Below are 15579 nucleotides of genomic sequence, written 5' to 3' on the forward strand. Positions count from 1 at the left end.
ACGTCAGCGCGTGGGCGTGGCCGCCCGCGTCCCCGCCCACAGCGGGCGGGACGAGCCCGACGTCACGGCCACGCAGGGGGACCCTGGGGCTGAGTCGCCATCGCCGTCCCGGCCTCGCGGGCTCTGCGGGCGCCCTGAAGGCGCACGAGGCAGAAACTCCCTAGGCCGAGCAGTCACAAGACGGGACAGCACACCTGGCGGCTCCCAGCCCTTTCATTTACGCGGGACACCTTGAGGCTAAAAAGGCGATTTCTCCAGCCTCAAAACAGGCTGGATCACACTCTCCAGGCCAGCACTCAGGCTCTAGGGAGTGTCCAAGCCCTCCAAGCCAAGGACACCTCACCATGCCCCCACTGAGCACCCCGGCCGCGCTCTCCAGACCCGTTGTGGACAGGGGAAGAGGCAGAGGGCTGCCGGTTACAGGAGCGCCGCCACAGTGCCAGCTCAGGCAAGGTAGCTGCCCACCAATCCTTATCCCTTCTCCAAAGGGAGCAGGCCATAAAGCAGAGGCAGTGAGCTTAATTGAATTCATGTTTAATAATTACAGGCACCGTGCCCCCCTTCCCCCTGCCCAGGCAGCAGCAGGGTGGTGCAGGGGCTGGGGCATATGCCCCCAGCAGCGAGGACGGCAGTCCCAAGAGTGATTTTCAGAAAATAAAAAAGGACCTCAGGGGCAGGCAGTAGTGCCCCCCCCTCAAGACACACCAAATTCCAAGACTTTATATATAATATATCTCTGTGCCCCCAGGGGAGGAGGGACACCTGGCAGCATCTTGGAGGGGGCCCCAGGCAGCCCCAAGCCATCCTGCCTCTTCAGCCACTTTATTAGCTCAGACACATCGCACTACAGGCACCTGCTGCCACCGCCGCCGCTGCCGCCCCCTGCAGTCCAGGCGGCTGGCCGGGCCATCAGCGCGTCCATGGGGCTCAAATCCCCAGCCCCACCCGCCCTCAGTTGTGGTCAGACTCCTCCTCCTCAGCCTCCCGAAGCCAGTTGAAGAAGGCTGTGACAGATTTAAGGGCCACACCCTTGCCCTGCTGCTCAGCGGGGTCCTTGCTGCTCTCCCAGCTGTAGAATGCTTCCTCCTTCACCACGTCTTCATCATACAGCGCATCGAAGAACATCCGAAGCAGGTCTGCAAACCATCAGGAAGCAGTCAGAGGAAAATGGCCACCCAGCCACATCAGACCTTCCCCAGGGACCCCTCTCCCCGCTACGGCCACTGTTAAACCAGGCTGACATTTGTGCCTGGCCATTCCGGAGTAACCTGGCCTCTGACAAGATGCTAACTGCATGATCCAACACACTGGCATGCAGACATGAGTCACTTGGCCATCAAAAAACTTACAAACTTGCCCCACTCACCTTGGCAGCTTCAAACTTCTCCACTCAAGAGATATTTAATAGGGGTTGACTACACACAACAGGTGCACCTGAATTTGGGGACTCACAAAAATCCCACATGTATCACTCACAAATGGGAAAAGTAAAACCTGGAAAATCCACTAGCCCCTGAAAATCTAAATTCTTTTTTTTTTTTGGTACCAGGAATTGACCTCAGGACCTTACTGTGGCCAGGCAGGCACTATGCCGCTGAGCTACATCCCTGGCTGAAAATCTAAATTCTTGAGCCCCTTTCCACTTCCCTCCTACACATCTCCCAAACCCTCCCTTCTCTTGTCACCTTCCTGGGGAACATCTCCAAGACCTAACTCAGCACCGCCTGCCTTACAACCCCCTCACAGGTGGCTGCCACTGTACTAACCCTAGAATCCCTAAACGAACACAACCTCTCCCAGCCCCATACTGTACTGCCAGTCCTTCCAAACCAAACCTTACATTCCTGAAAGAGAGACAGACCCATCCAACTGTATAAAGCACAGAATCTCAGGCCCAGACCCCAGGAGAAATCCTAGGCCAGTGGTGTTGAACCTATGGCATGTGTGCCCCAGTGCTGTTTGTATCACTGAAAGTTCTAAAAGGTTCGTCATCACTGCAAAAGAGTCGAGGCTGTCCAAAAGCTGCATGCTAGGTAGGATGTTCCTCTGGGCATTCCACCCCTAGTCTCCAAACCGCCTGTGAACACAGCTGCCTCCCACCCTACCCTACCATCCCACAGCAGGGGCAGCAGCCGATCCTTCACTTGCACTCCAAATCCCGCACACACCCATGCAGAGGACCTCATGCAACTGATTACCCATTCTGCTCTAGATATTCAAGCCCAAGTTTCTTATAGCCACACACAGAAGGCCCCCTTCCAAACCAGGACCTCCAAGTTAAATAAAAAAGATTTTGTCTACACTTGTTTTTCTTTCTTCCCTGTCTCAATTGAGTATTTCTTGGTGCCTGCCCCCGTCCTACCAAATAGTTCTGCCAGACGGCCTCCATGTTAGTATTCCAGATCTACCCAACTCTCAGCACCCAGCATTACCAGCCACTTTCCTATCCTAAGATTTCTCTTCCCTTTGCTGACACAGGGCCTTATCCTCCCCACACATCTCTTCCCTGACTCCCTTCAGCTCGCTAGGGTCCTAGTGCCCACACTCCACAGTCCCGTCGCTTGTATAACTTATGCGTGTGTTCCCTGTGCAGCACCTCACAAAGCTACCTCCTGCCCCGACTTCCTCCTCCCCAAACAGATCTAGATACCCAGCTGTCCACTTAACATCTGGACCCCCTACTCAGAGACTACAAACCTACCTAGATCATCTTCCTTATCCCACCTGAGGGCTCACCTGCTAACTATCCTGAAAGTCAGCTATGACTTTGTTGGGGGCAGGGGGTGTAACTTGGGATCAAATCCAGAGCCTTGCACATGACAGGTCTACCACTGAGCTACACCCCCCAGCCCTTTTTATTTTGAATAGAGGGTCTCCCTGAATTGCCTAAACTGGCCTTGAACTCAATCCTCCTGCCTCAGCCTCCCAGAGTGCTGGGATTAGAAGGCCCAGCTTCACTTCTGATTGATTTTTACTTTCTCACAGCCCCTCTCTCCAGGTCAGTGTGGCTAAAAGCTGCTATTTCCCTTCCTATCTCTTGAATCTGCTCACTCCTCCACTGTCACCAGGGAAAAGTGGAACCACTAGTGTCCATCTTGCCATTCTCATGCCGCTCCAAACCATTCTTCTCAGTAACACCAATCACCTAAAACCAAATTCTGAGGCCCCTTTATAGCATCTGCCCTGGCCTCACTCTTGACTGGCACTGGGTTCTCTCACACTGGCCTGCCTCTGGCAGCTCTGTCCTTGTACCAAGGTCCTGGCCCCTGAGAAGGTGCCTTAAAACACAGTCCCACCCCCATCACTTAGTGAACTCCCACACATCAGCTCTCACACCCCTCTTCCAACCCCTATCACTCACACGGCCACTGGCTCCATGTAAGCGCGTGAACCGTGCTCAACACCCTCACTACGATTACCCTAATGCCCCAACACATACCCACTTGCAGAATGTCCAACCTCACATATTAACCTGAGCCTCAGTCTCCTGATGTGAAAACTGGGTTAATACCATCCACCCTAAACAGCTGAGAGAGTACAAGGAGTTAAGGTAAGCCATTTCAGCCTTGTGCAAGGCACAGGGGCACACAGAATATCTGAAAGGTGCTACGTTTACCATCTCTGCATAGCTGTCATGTAACAAATGGTTAGGCACAAAGCAAGCAGTCAATTAACTTTCAAACCTGACAATAACTCCTCCTTCCATTTACAAGCAAGGAAGCAAAGGGCGAAGGAATCAAACCCTTAGGTTGTTTCTTTGCTCTCTAGTGACTACCCATCTTTCCTGGATTGAACTCCTCCCCTGACCACCCCTTCCTGCCAGCCCCTGACCTCCATCCCACCCCCCTACCCCCGCAACCTGGCTTACTGGGGGGTTGCTCTAATGTCACTACAAGGGCCTGGAGGGCATAGAGCGCTTGTAGCTCCTTCTGTTCATCACACAGGTACTTCTGTAGCAGTCGAGCTCGCGCTTTCAGCACCGCAACATCCACTCGGAGAGGAGTCTCAACTACAGAAAGGAAGGCAGGGACAAGTGGAATAACACAGCCTTAACCTGCTTCAGCTCTAGGAGGCAAAGAATGAAACCCTTCCTTCCATTTCTGTGTTGGGCCCACCCCTGCCCCAGCTTCTCTTACAGATAATTGCAGAATAGCAGACAGCTGTCATGAGGGCTCGAACTAACGTGTTGGATGCTGTCTGCTGCTCACTCAGATTGGCCTGTGCAAGAGAAACAAATGCCCCTAAGTCTCCGTTCCTGTGACTTCCCACCCCAGGGCCAAGAAGCACCTCACCTCCAGCTCTCCCCCCGTTCCCAGGAGAAACGAACCTCTATCCAGTCGAACACCCGCTGATTATTGCAGCCCTCCTGAAGCAGCTTCTCCAGCTGCTTGCTCAGCTCCTCTAAGGGGAGTGCCCTCTGCCCGGGGGCATCCGACTCCTCTCCCAGGGTATACTCCACGCTCTGCAACCAAGAAGGCCAGTCAAGAGGTCAGATGCACCACGCAGAAAGCAGGAGCGCAGGGAAGGAGGTAAGACTCAAATACTAGAAACAACCAAATTCCAGTCACAAACCTGTTTAGCAACAAAGGCATTAACATCTTGGCCTTCCGGTAGAAATTCCTTCCAGCTGAGCTCAGCCTCTCGCCACAGCATCCCCACCTTTTTGGGACCCTGGAAAACAGTGTCAGCTCAGTAGCTATTTCTCTGTTCCGCACCCAACATCGCAACAGTGATCCAACCAATACTTTAACGAGAAGGCCGCCAGGTACCTGTGAAGAACTAAGGACGTAACACAGGAACCACGCAGGCACAGCCCTTCCGTGTCCACCTAGTGCAGGGCACAGCCCTTGTCAAATAAGCACCCAAATTAACAAGGCCTAACCCCGCAATGCTTTGACACTAGGGTGGGGAATCATCTAAAGAGCCTCTAGTGGAACTGTCAGCTTCTGCAATATTCTGAATAAAATACTGGACCTCAAAAGGGCAAACGGAAGGAGGGAAGAAGGGGGTGTAAAAAGAATTAAAATGTGTTACACACACACACTAACTCCCCACAATGAATGCTATCATTATGCAGTGTAAACATAAGACTAGTAAAAATAAAAACTTTACTGAGGCAGGAGGATTGCCACACGTTCGAGGCCAGCCTAGGCTACAAAGCTCTCTCAAAACAAAAAACTTTTTAAAAAGACCACCAAACCCAAGTACGTCATCCTCGCATCTTCGACTATTTCTTTTTCTAGAATAGCTTAGCTTTTCGTTATCCCAAAGAACAAATGTTTGCTTACCGGAACAGGTGACTTGCTGTTTAGTTCAGTATGGTTTTTATTTCCTAAATTCAGAAACTCTTAGAAAGCAGACACGCCCCATCCACACAACAAATCCTCACAAAAGATGGGAGCCCTGTCCCAGAGCTGAGCTCCTGAGCCTGCACATCCCAACCTCTACCAGTAAGCACCACATCCAACTCGCTTCTCTCCTGTCTTTTCGCCTTTATTCTCAACAATCACCAATGAACTTTGATAAAGCCTGTCACAAACATGCCAGATACTCTGCAACCTCATCATACTGAACACACTCCATTTCAACTAGTATTTCACACTTTGCATTTATTTTGTTTTTTTCAGACAGGGTCTTACTATGTAGCCCAGGCTGACCTCGAACTCACAGCAATCCTCCTGCTTCAGCCTCTGGAGTACTGGGATTACAGCCGTGAACCATCACATCTAGCCCATGTTATAGTTTTTCAGGGAGGGGTGGTACTGGGAACTGAACTCAAGACCTCCGGCTTGCCAGGCAGGCGCTGCACCAGAGGTAAATCCCCATCCCTTCCTTGCTGTTTTTATTAAGCTGTCATTCACTTTTTCTCCACCCACTTGTTTCACTGCCTGTCATACCACCACCACTCAGGATACAGAAATGTTCCCAGAAACGGGACCAAGGACTGAGGCTGTGGCTCAGTGGCACAGCAGTTGCCTGCCACGCACAAAGCCCTGGGTTCAATCCCCAGCAACACAATATACACAGAAAGCTGAATAATTTAATGAACAAATGAACCATGGAACTGAGGTCTTCGACACCATGCTTCCTCAGCCTGGCCCGAAGTGATGATGGGGAGGGTCTGAAGGGGACTGCTCATCTTAACACTTCCGCTCAGGTACCAACATAGTTCTGCCACCAATACCGCAAGGATTCACGGTCACCAGGAGCAACCAAAGAAACCTTAAATGTATCACCCTCTGAAAGGCCCACTCACCATGCTTTTGCATAGGAGGCCCAGGATCTCCAACAAGAGGGAAGTAGCCTTGCCCAAGGGTCTCAAAGGCTTTGTAGTCTCCCTACAAGAAGAAGAAAACCATCGCACTGATGGGCTCCACCGCTTTCCATCCCTCTCCAAACCCAGGCGTCCGTCTCATGTGCCAAGCCTCCCTCCCCATCTCCTTCAGCCTTTCCCTCTGCTGAACCGCACCGAAAGGGCCTTACCTGAACAGTTCTCCCATGGACACCCCGCCTTCCTGAAGAATGGGTGTTATCAGTTCTGCCAGGTAAAGCCACACATGGGGGACATCTATCTCCATGTCCTCAGCCAATTCCAGAATTTCATAAAGCCTGCAAAGGGAATTCAAAAGGCAGTGTGGGGGAAGAGGGCCAGTGGCCCACCCTATACAGCCCTGGTCAACTCTGGAACCTCCAGGAACACTTGCTAGACATGGACATGGGGTAATTATGTCAAGCTAAGGCCACCTCCTTGTCCTCACAAGTTCATCTCCTCACCAGTAATGTTTACTGGGACTTCTGAGCCTACACCCTTAACCCAAGGCAGGCCCTACACACCCCAGAGGCCATCCTACCCTCGGTAGTACTGGGTGGTGGACAGGAGCCCAGCACACAGCAGCCTGTGCAGCAGCTTCCCCATGTGCTCTCGCGCGATGGTGCTGCGCTCCAATGTGGACTCGATGCCGTGCCGCACGAAGATGAAGAGCAGGGAAGGCGAGGCCAGCTCCTGTACACACTGCACTGCTTCCTGAGGACAGAGGGGTAGGTGTTCTCCTCCCGGCCCAGCCCCTGCACCCCACACGTCAGCCAGCCCCTGCCCCTGCCCACCTTCATGTCATTGAGGTGGAGATACTCCTCAATGATGGCCTTGGACTTCTTCTCCAGCTCCTCCTCGGAGAGTGCCGCCTTCGGGGGGCTCACTGGGGGGAGGGTAGCTTCCCGCTTCACTGTGGAGTGAGACAGTCTTCAGGTCCAGTCTTCTTAGGAAATAAGCTGGAGCACCCAAGAGAGCGGGGACCAGCTTGGCCCAAATGACCCAGCAGCCGCCCCCACTCCTGTCCCAGCTCCTCACCAGTATCCCGGCCCCGGTCCCGGTCCTCCGTGAGGCTCGCTGCCTTGCGCAATCCCTCAAGCTGGGAAGGTCGCTCTCTACTCCGCTCTTCCACTTCCTTGCTGAAGCTTCGCTTGGTGGCAGGCGTCCGCGCACGATCGGCTCGGTCCCCACGGTCCCCACCCCGTTCACTCCGCTCTACTCGGTCTCCACGGTCTCCAGCTTTCTCACCTCGTTCCCGGCTCAAGCTACTCCTGAAATAGAGGCATACTCTTGTGTAATTACCCAACCTGCCCAGCAACCGCTGGGCCCTGTTCTTAGCATCAATATGATGCCCAATCGGGGCCGGGGGTTTAGCTCAGCGGCACAGCACCTGCCCAGCAAGCGCAAGGTCGTGAGTTCGATCCCCAGTACTGGAAAAAAAAAAAGAATATGCCCAATCTTAGCAAGAGGCTGCAAGCCATTAAAGATGTGACAAACTCTCATGCTTTGACCACCAAAACCTAATCACAGTGCAGCGTGAAGAAAAAGGCCCAAAGCTCACCTCTGCACCACACGCCTGTTATCTGTGCTCTCTGTAGGTACTGTTTGTTGAAGGGCGGAGAAGCGATTCAAGGTACTAGTAGCTGGACGAGCAGATTCTGATGCTGAAGAGACAGAGAACTCGGGCTGAGCCCTCTTCCTACTTTCTTTCATTCTACCTACCTGACAGGTTGGGACACTTGGCCTCGGTGCTAACAGTAAAGGCACCACCTACCCGCCTTCTCATTACCTAACTAAGCACTTGTACTCAAAGCCATCCCTAAAGTGAGCCCACGTTAGTAACAGCCTACTCCTTACAGTGGCCTCCATACCTGCATCTGAGGGCTTGGCTCCTGAGCCCCCACTGCTACCCTTGCCCCAGCTCAGTCGTCCTCCTGGTGCAAAGAGCTGGTTGTTGGAGTCAATGGAGCCAGGCTATAGAAGAAACAGCGGAAGAGTCATAGGTCTGACCAGGGGTCGGAGCAGTCCCCCACACCCCACATGCCAGTAGCAAACACCAGACTTCAGGCTCTGTAAGCTCAGGCCTCCATCCCAACTACTCAATTCTGCCACTGCAGTGCGATAGCTGCCCAAGCAGATACTTAAAAGGAATGAGTTTGGCCGTCTTCCAATAAAACTTTACTTACAAATACTAAATTTTTTTTTGCAGCTCCTTGAGACAGGGTTTTGCTATGCAGTCCAGGTTTGCCCTGAACTCACTAAGTACCTCAGGTTGCCCTCAAACTCATAGTACTCTTGCTGCCTCAGCCTCCAGAGTGCCATAATCATAGATGCGTACCACCACACCTGGCAAGATTTTAAATTTATATAATTACTGTATCATAAAAATATCGTTTACCTTTTTTGATTCTTTCAACCACTTAAAAAACAGAAAAGAGGCTGAAGCAGAAGGATCACCGTGAGTTTGAGGCTGGCCTGAGCGCTACTTAGCGAGCTCAAGGCCAGCTTCAACTACGTAATGACACACTGTCTCAAAAACATAGTAAAAACCAAAATGCATTCTCAGCTTGTAGGATGTACAGAAGTGGGTGACACATTGGATTAGTGTACAGTTGGACTGCCCAATTCCATACGCAGAAACCCCAAGAGCTGGCAGTCCTTTGTCTAGCAATTCCCCATCAGTCTAAGAAGAAAGTTTCAGTAGTTACCGCCCCAAACTCAGGGAGATTGAGCCCTGTACCTCAGCCTCACCACCATCACCCCCTGCAGCGCACCCCTAACCTTTGTGATCTTAGTGAGTCGTGAGGTGTCGATGGGGCGGCTGCCTTTGCTGATGGGGACTGTGTTCCAGCCACCATCATCCACAAGGGGGAGGCCACGACCTGGAACAAAAAGCAGGTATCAGTGGAACAACAGCACGTCTTAGCAGCCCCTCTTCCTTGGGCCACCCCAGCTTCCTTTCCTCAGATCCTCAGTTCCATCACAAGGTGTCAGTGGCCCAGACACGTGGCACTAACAAGAAGTCATCATTGGAAAGCAAACTCCCAGTCCCTTCCCTGCTCACTCCTTAGGCCTAGCCTCCAACTTACTAATAGGTGGGCCTGGAGGGCCACCTCGCCGCTTGTCGCTGCCCTTGGCCATGAGCTGTTGTACTTTGATATGTTCCCGATGCTCCTCCATCTCAGCCTCTTTGTGGATCTGGTCAATGGTTTTGGGACCCTGATCTCCACGGCGTGGCACCCAATTGCTCTATGGGAACAAGACGCCATTTCCAGTTATGTCAGAAAGTGCCAGATAAAGCAACACTGACAACGGGGACAACAGAATGACAGTGGGAAGTAAGGGACATGTACCTGTCGCAGATCCAGCACATCCTGTAGCATAAAGCGGATGCGAGATGACGTCTTCTTTTCTTTGATGATTTTTTCCATCTGGTTGAAATACTGATCCATTCGGGGCTAGGAAGCAGAGAGACCAGGTCGTGAACTTGTAGCCCCTCACCAACAGCCCAGATGAGGCAGCCTAACAAAAACATCCATCACCAATGGCTAGGGGGCCCATAGGCTTCAATTACCCCCTCTATACCCAAGGAGCATCACCTTGGCTTTTGCGAAGTCCAGGTCTTTGCCAATGGTGGTAAGCAGGCGGCAGAGGCATTCTAGGGACTCTTCATCATGGTTCTTAAGTAGTTTGACCACACAGTCATGCATAATGGCCTCGGTTAACATCTTCAGCTTGAACAACTCGCCAATAAACTTGATATTCCCTAAGGAGCGCCGTCGGGCCGTGTCCCGAGCCTCTTCTAACTCCTCCTTCAGGCGTCCCCGCTCCTCTGCCTGCCAGTCACAGAACAGCCACGTCAGAGCTGACACCAAGCCACATGCTACAGCCTTTCCCTCCACAATCTGCATACCCAGCTGAGCAATAAAGCAGTAAGCAGCCCACATTCTACAGCCGAGTGGCATCCGGAACTGTAGTGCGTTTTCTCACCGTAGCAGCTTCGTCCATCTCTTTTTGCTTTTTTTCAAAAACTTCATCGTCATCTTTGTCTTTCTCAAACTCCTTCTGACATCGATTCAACAACAGTTTTCGGAAGTTAACAGTCACCGTTGGCTTTTCTGTAGTGGGCACTTTCAGCTGTAGATCAAAGAAAAGGGAACACTGAGACCAGTCAAAGGCAGAAGGCAGGCAAAGCCCTCCAAGCGCCTAACCCCTGACCTAGAAGACGCCTGGCTTTGGTCCTGCCCCCTCAGAGCTGCAGTCAACAGCAGAGGCTGGAGGGGAACCAAAACAGTAAGGCTAGGAGCCTTGGGAACAGCAGCGGGAAGGTGGTGAGGTTAGAAAAGCGTGGCCACTGACCGCCATGAGGCAGCGGCACATATTGGCGTAGGCCACAGAGAAGTTGGGCTCCGAAATGGCCTTCTCGAAGATGAGGTCAATGACCCCTTTCAGGCGTTCCTCAGTGTCGATGGCCAGCTGTGTCACTTGCTTCATCAGCTGCTGGAACATCTGGGGCGTGAGCTTATTCAGGATGGAGCGCACCCTGCGGAACAGGTCCTAAGGGAGAGGGGACAGAGAAGACACAGGATCCAGTGAGGTTCTCAGACAGAGGCTGGTGGTGGGGACTGAGGTAAGGATGGACAAGGAGGGCAGGCCTGAGAAGCAGGGCTGGAGAACAAACGCAGGACTTGTCAATACCTGTGTTTTGGTGCCATCAGCATCCTCTTCCCCCCGCTCCTTATCGGCCGCTGTCCGCTTGCTGCTGGGTTTCCAGGCCTTCTCTGCTTTGTTCAGTTTTATATCTTCACTCATTAACACTGTGGCAATGATCTTGCGTGGCTCTTTTCGGGGGCCCTGCTGAGAGCGCCTGGGTCCCAAGCCGGCCTGCTAAGCAAGGGAGGAGGACAAGTGAAGACACAGACCAGGAAGCACATGAGCCCTCACTGCTGCACACCTCCAGGGCAGACCTCGCACCCACCCCACAGAGCTGCCCCAAGGCCCGGCCCCTTAGCCAGCCCCACTCACCGGCCCTCGGGGAAGCTCCCCACCTGGCCCACCCCTGGGGGGCCCACGACTGCTAAGGGCTGGTCGGCCAAGGTTGGCGAAGGATGGAGTGAAGTCTGGGCCACAGTTAATGCCAGGCAGTCGTGAGGGATCCAGTGGCCGCAGTGGTGTTTTATTGGCCTGTGAGAAAAACACAGCAAGTCTCACAAACAGCCAAAGACTACTGACTGCTCCTTCTGTACCTCGGACTCGTCTCCAGTCAGCCCAGCTCAAACTTACCCTCCTCCCCTTCCAACCACCAACCTTGTCCAGCACCACATCAGTGATATGGGGCAACCCCTCCGGCTTCTGCATACTGGCAAAGATGAACTGAAAGCCAAGCAGGAACTCACGGTCGTAACGCTTTTTCTCCTCAAGGTTTAGCGGCTTCCACTGATCTGCAAGAGAGGGTGCATCCATCACAATTGTCTCCGGGGACCCCACCAAGAACTCACATGCAGCCTGCTTAGCCCTCTCTCCGGCGTACCTGACTTGTAGTCGTACTTCTGTTCCCCAGGCTGAATGTTCTCAGCATTGTGAGTTTTGTCCTCCTTGGAGTCCCAGGTCTCCTCTGCTTCCTCAGACCGTGGGGTTGCACTGCTGCCCTCAGACTCTGGGCCGGGATTGTTGCCTACAGGAGGCTGATTCTCCACCTCTGGTACTGTTGGGCTCACCTGCAAAGAACACAATTTTGGTGGCACAGTGAACACTAGTCCACAAGCAGAGTCTGCCCTCCCCTTTCCCCCTTTCCTGCTCACTTACCTCTTTGAAGGCATCAAGGAGGTCTCCTACAGCCTCTTTTTTATTTAGTTCCTTAATTTTCCGTCTCCTCTTTGGCACAGATACTGCCACTAATTAAAAGACAGAAAAAAGCAGACAAGAATAATTTAGATTACCCCTAACCTATGGGGAAATCACAACGCAGCCACAGTACTATTCTTCCTCTTTCATATCCTCTCTAAGCTCCACAGGGCTTACAATAGCTCCTAGATGCCATCACAGGACTTCCATGACCCAGACATGGTGGCCCACATAGAGGTCACCAATGGAGCCACGTGTCCCAGCCTGCCCCACAGCCACTATCCAGCTACACCTTACCTTGGGTGGCAGCTGTGGCCTCCAAATTTGGGGACGAATGCGCTGGGACAGGGGTGCTCTCTGAGGACAGCAAGTCCTCTCCACCCTTGTCATTCTGGGCTTCAGCTTCTTTTCCTTCTTCTTCCTCCTCCTCCTCTTCCTCCTCTTCCTCTACCTCCTCCTGAGGGGAAGTAGCTGGGGGAGATGGAGGTGGAGTGGCAGGAAGGGTGGCAGAGGCAGCCACGGGCGCAGGGGCCTCCTTAGCCTGCTCCTCTGGCTCACTGACTGGGCTCAAGTCCACAGTTGGCGGTGAGGGTGCCCCATTGAGCAGTTCCTCAGGTTGGGCAGTTGGGGCAACGGGCTCAGGGGATTCCGAAGGGCAAGCCACAGGCAGAGAAGGGGCAAGCTCTGGGCTTGACTCCACCTCTGGTTCCAGCTCCTCTGATGGCACTATGCCATTAGTCTCAGGAACTTCTACCTTGTGAGATTCCAGGGGAGCAGGAATCTGGAGAGGACTGGAAGAAAACTCAGATTCTGGAATTGGTTTGCTAAGTGTCACTTCTACTTCCAGTATGGGTTCGGCAAGAGGAGTGGGTTCTGGAGAGAGGCAATATGGCTCCTCAGTTTCATGGGAGGCGGGAGTTGATTCTTCTACAGACATTGGTATCATCCCTGTGGTCATAGTGTCCCCAGGAAGAGAGAGGACTCCAAGATTAGGATCAGACCCCGGTTCCAAGATTGGGGGCGGTGATGGGGTCGGAGAGGGTGATGAAGGCTGCGACTCTGAAGGGCTGTGCTCTGGGCCAGGCAGTCCTGGCCGGCCCCCAACAAGTGCTCCCTGCGCCCGGTCATCTGCATCACAGGAAGGAGCCATGAGAAGGCAGGCCAGCCCTCCCACTGCCTCGGTTCCTGCTCTCCCCACCAGGCCACTCCTCCCTCAGCACTCTGACCCCGTCCTCATCCTCTCCTACCAAAGGTACCACCCATTCTCACCCAAAAGGTATCCACCCTCAAATCCACCACCTGAAACCCAAGCCATTCTCCTGTTGCACCTGATTCAAACCACTCTGCTTCCCTGGAATTTCAAATTGTCACACTCCATTTCCCCATAAAAGCTCTGTCCCACTGTCTCTCTTACCTGGCCGGACAATGACAGCAACCTGGGGCGTCTCCCCATTAGCTTGAGGCTCCAGACCGCCTCCCGTCTGCAGGACACAAAGGGTTACCAAGTTTGCACTGAAGAGTCCCACAACCCTTCTTTACTAGAGCCATTTCTACTCTAGCTCTGCCTAGAAATCCAGGAAAGCAGGGAAATAAATCCCTTAATTGAAGAAAAAGATCAAGGGACTTGGTAGTTGAGGGAAACAGCCATCTCAAGGAGGCACTGAAAAGAGAAGACAATACCTGGGGAGGGGTGGGTGTGGAGGCAGTCCGGGCCCCAGACATGATCTCTTCTGTGATATCTTTCCCTCCTTGGTTTGGATCTCGAATTCGGATCTGAGGAAAGAAAGCTATGGTATAAGTGGGAAGCAGCAGGAGCTGACCTCTCCGCGCTGCCCCACTGCTGAGACTCTAGGCCAACTCCCCACCCCCTACTGCAAAGCAGGTGGGTGGGTGCCAGAAACCCCATGAGTTTGGTCAACCCATCTGGCTGCTCTTGTAGTCCCTGCCCTAGCCCCCACGCCCTGTAAGAGACCTTTGACCTCATAGAGCAGCCCTGAACATCATAATGCCCCTCCCCCCCACACTCTGCCCCAACAGCAGTCCCCCAGTCAGAGGCTGCACACTCTGGAGCCCAGGACCCCCACCTAGCACCTAGCCAGCTCACTTGTGGCCCTTCGGCCTGATCTCTGGGGGCAGGGCCCAGATCAGTGGGTGGAGCCAGGGTGACTCAGCGGCTTCCCCAGCCCTGGCACCCTATTCTGGGCACCACGCCCAGGGCTTGAGGACTGAGCAGAGGCGGAGGCCTCCAGAGTTTCCAGGACTAGGGAGTGGGGGGTGGGGCCACAGAAAACAAACCATTTCCAAGGCAAACCACCAGAAACCTAAAACCAATCACAGTTCTTATGAACCCCCAGAACCCAGGTCTCAGGAATTTCTCCTCTAGCCACTTCAGTCTTCCACGATCAGCTGCTTCTACACTGACATCTTAGAACTTTATAAAGGACCCGAGCATTCCACAGAACCCACTCTACCTACCCTCAGCGGAGGATCTTCAAGTTCCTGCTCAGAGGCACAACGCCCCAGCAGAGCTAGGCCTCGGGGGTACCTTCCTAAATGCCCCAGAACCCCCTACTGCTACTCACCGTCTTACGTTCCCTCTTAGGAGCAATCTGGGGTGGCTGGTTCATCAAAACCGGGGCGGGGGCCACGCCAGCAGGAAACTGCTGCACACCTTGGGCTGGGTAATAGGCGCCAGCTTGGAAGAGGGGCACAGAAAGGACAAATGGCAGCAGCGTCAAGGCCCAACCACACACTGATGCCTACCTGAACACCTCCCACCTCTAGAACCTCTCATCATCCACAGCCGGCCCCTGGCCCAGCTCCGCCCTCCTCCCCCAGGGAATTAGGTGTCTGTCAAAGCCGGGGAACCAGTCTGAACTGCGTTTACAAGAATTCCTGACCCTGTCACTCACACACACACACACACACCTTCTACACAGGCACTTCTTTCCCCCACCACACTCTGGCCACAGGAGGGCTCAGGCCTGTTGCACCGTCCTGTGCGCACCCCACCCGACAGGCGCACACTGAACACGAAACAGAATCAGCTCTTTTGCTGCAAATGAGAAACAGAGATTTGCCAAGCCTCTTTCACTCACCCTGAGTCCAATCCCATTATCCAGCCTTTCCAAAAGGGCCAGGAAACAAAAATACTATAGTCCAAGACCAAGATGGAGAAAAACTTAATTCCTTAAAGCAGTGTTCCCCACACAAACTGCACCTATCTCACCCGTAATTTCCACTTAGTTGTTTCTGACCAGCATCATGAGTACTACCTACTTAAGTCATATACAATATATACAAACAAAACCATACACACTAGAGAGGTTCACACTCAGTCCCTCCTGGGAGGAAAAGGTTTTGGAAACCACTACCATAAAGAAGACTTCTCTAAGGGGCTGGCGATTTAGCTCAGCGGCAAAAGC

General features: G+C 53.1%; 1 protein-coding gene across 1 annotated transcript in view; it reads right to left on the bottom strand.

The window, feature by feature from the left end:
- Positions 1–518: 518 nt before the first annotated feature.
- Positions 519–15579, bottom strand: part of Eif4g1 (eukaryotic translation initiation factor 4 gamma, 1) — a gene marked incomplete at its 5' end in the record, with an annotated part of 18248 nt that continues 3187 nt past the window's right edge. The window contains 27 exon segments of the mRNA XM_013513357.1: positions 519–1136; positions 3869–4009; positions 4137–4218; positions 4328–4462; positions 4573–4671; positions 6257–6338; positions 6484–6609; positions 6852–7024; positions 7105–7223; positions 7349–7581; positions 7872–7974; positions 8182–8284; positions 9092–9192; positions 9400–9559; positions 9664–9768; positions 9910–10146; positions 10301–10447; positions 10670–10867; positions 11009–11197; positions 11336–11494; positions 11618–11751; positions 11841–12027; positions 12116–12204; positions 12452–13282; positions 13569–13635; positions 13835–13927; positions 14737–14849. Coding sequence (XP_013368811.1) covers positions 952–1136; positions 3869–4009; positions 4137–4218; positions 4328–4462; positions 4573–4671; positions 6257–6338; positions 6484–6609; positions 6852–7024; positions 7105–7223; positions 7349–7581; positions 7872–7974; positions 8182–8284; positions 9092–9192; positions 9400–9559; positions 9664–9768; positions 9910–10146; positions 10301–10447; positions 10670–10867; positions 11009–11197; positions 11336–11494; positions 11618–11751; positions 11841–12027; positions 12116–12204; positions 12452–13282; positions 13569–13635; positions 13835–13927; positions 14737–14849 — 4391 coding nt within the window. The 3' untranslated portion in view covers positions 519–951.

The sequence above is a fragment of the Chinchilla lanigera genome, unplaced genomic scaffold, assembly GCF_000276665.1.
Source record: "Chinchilla lanigera isolate Chin_1 unplaced genomic scaffold, ChiLan1.0 scaffold00019, whole genome shotgun sequence".
NCBI lineage: Eukaryota > Metazoa > Chordata > Mammalia > Rodentia > Chinchillidae > Chinchilla > Chinchilla lanigera.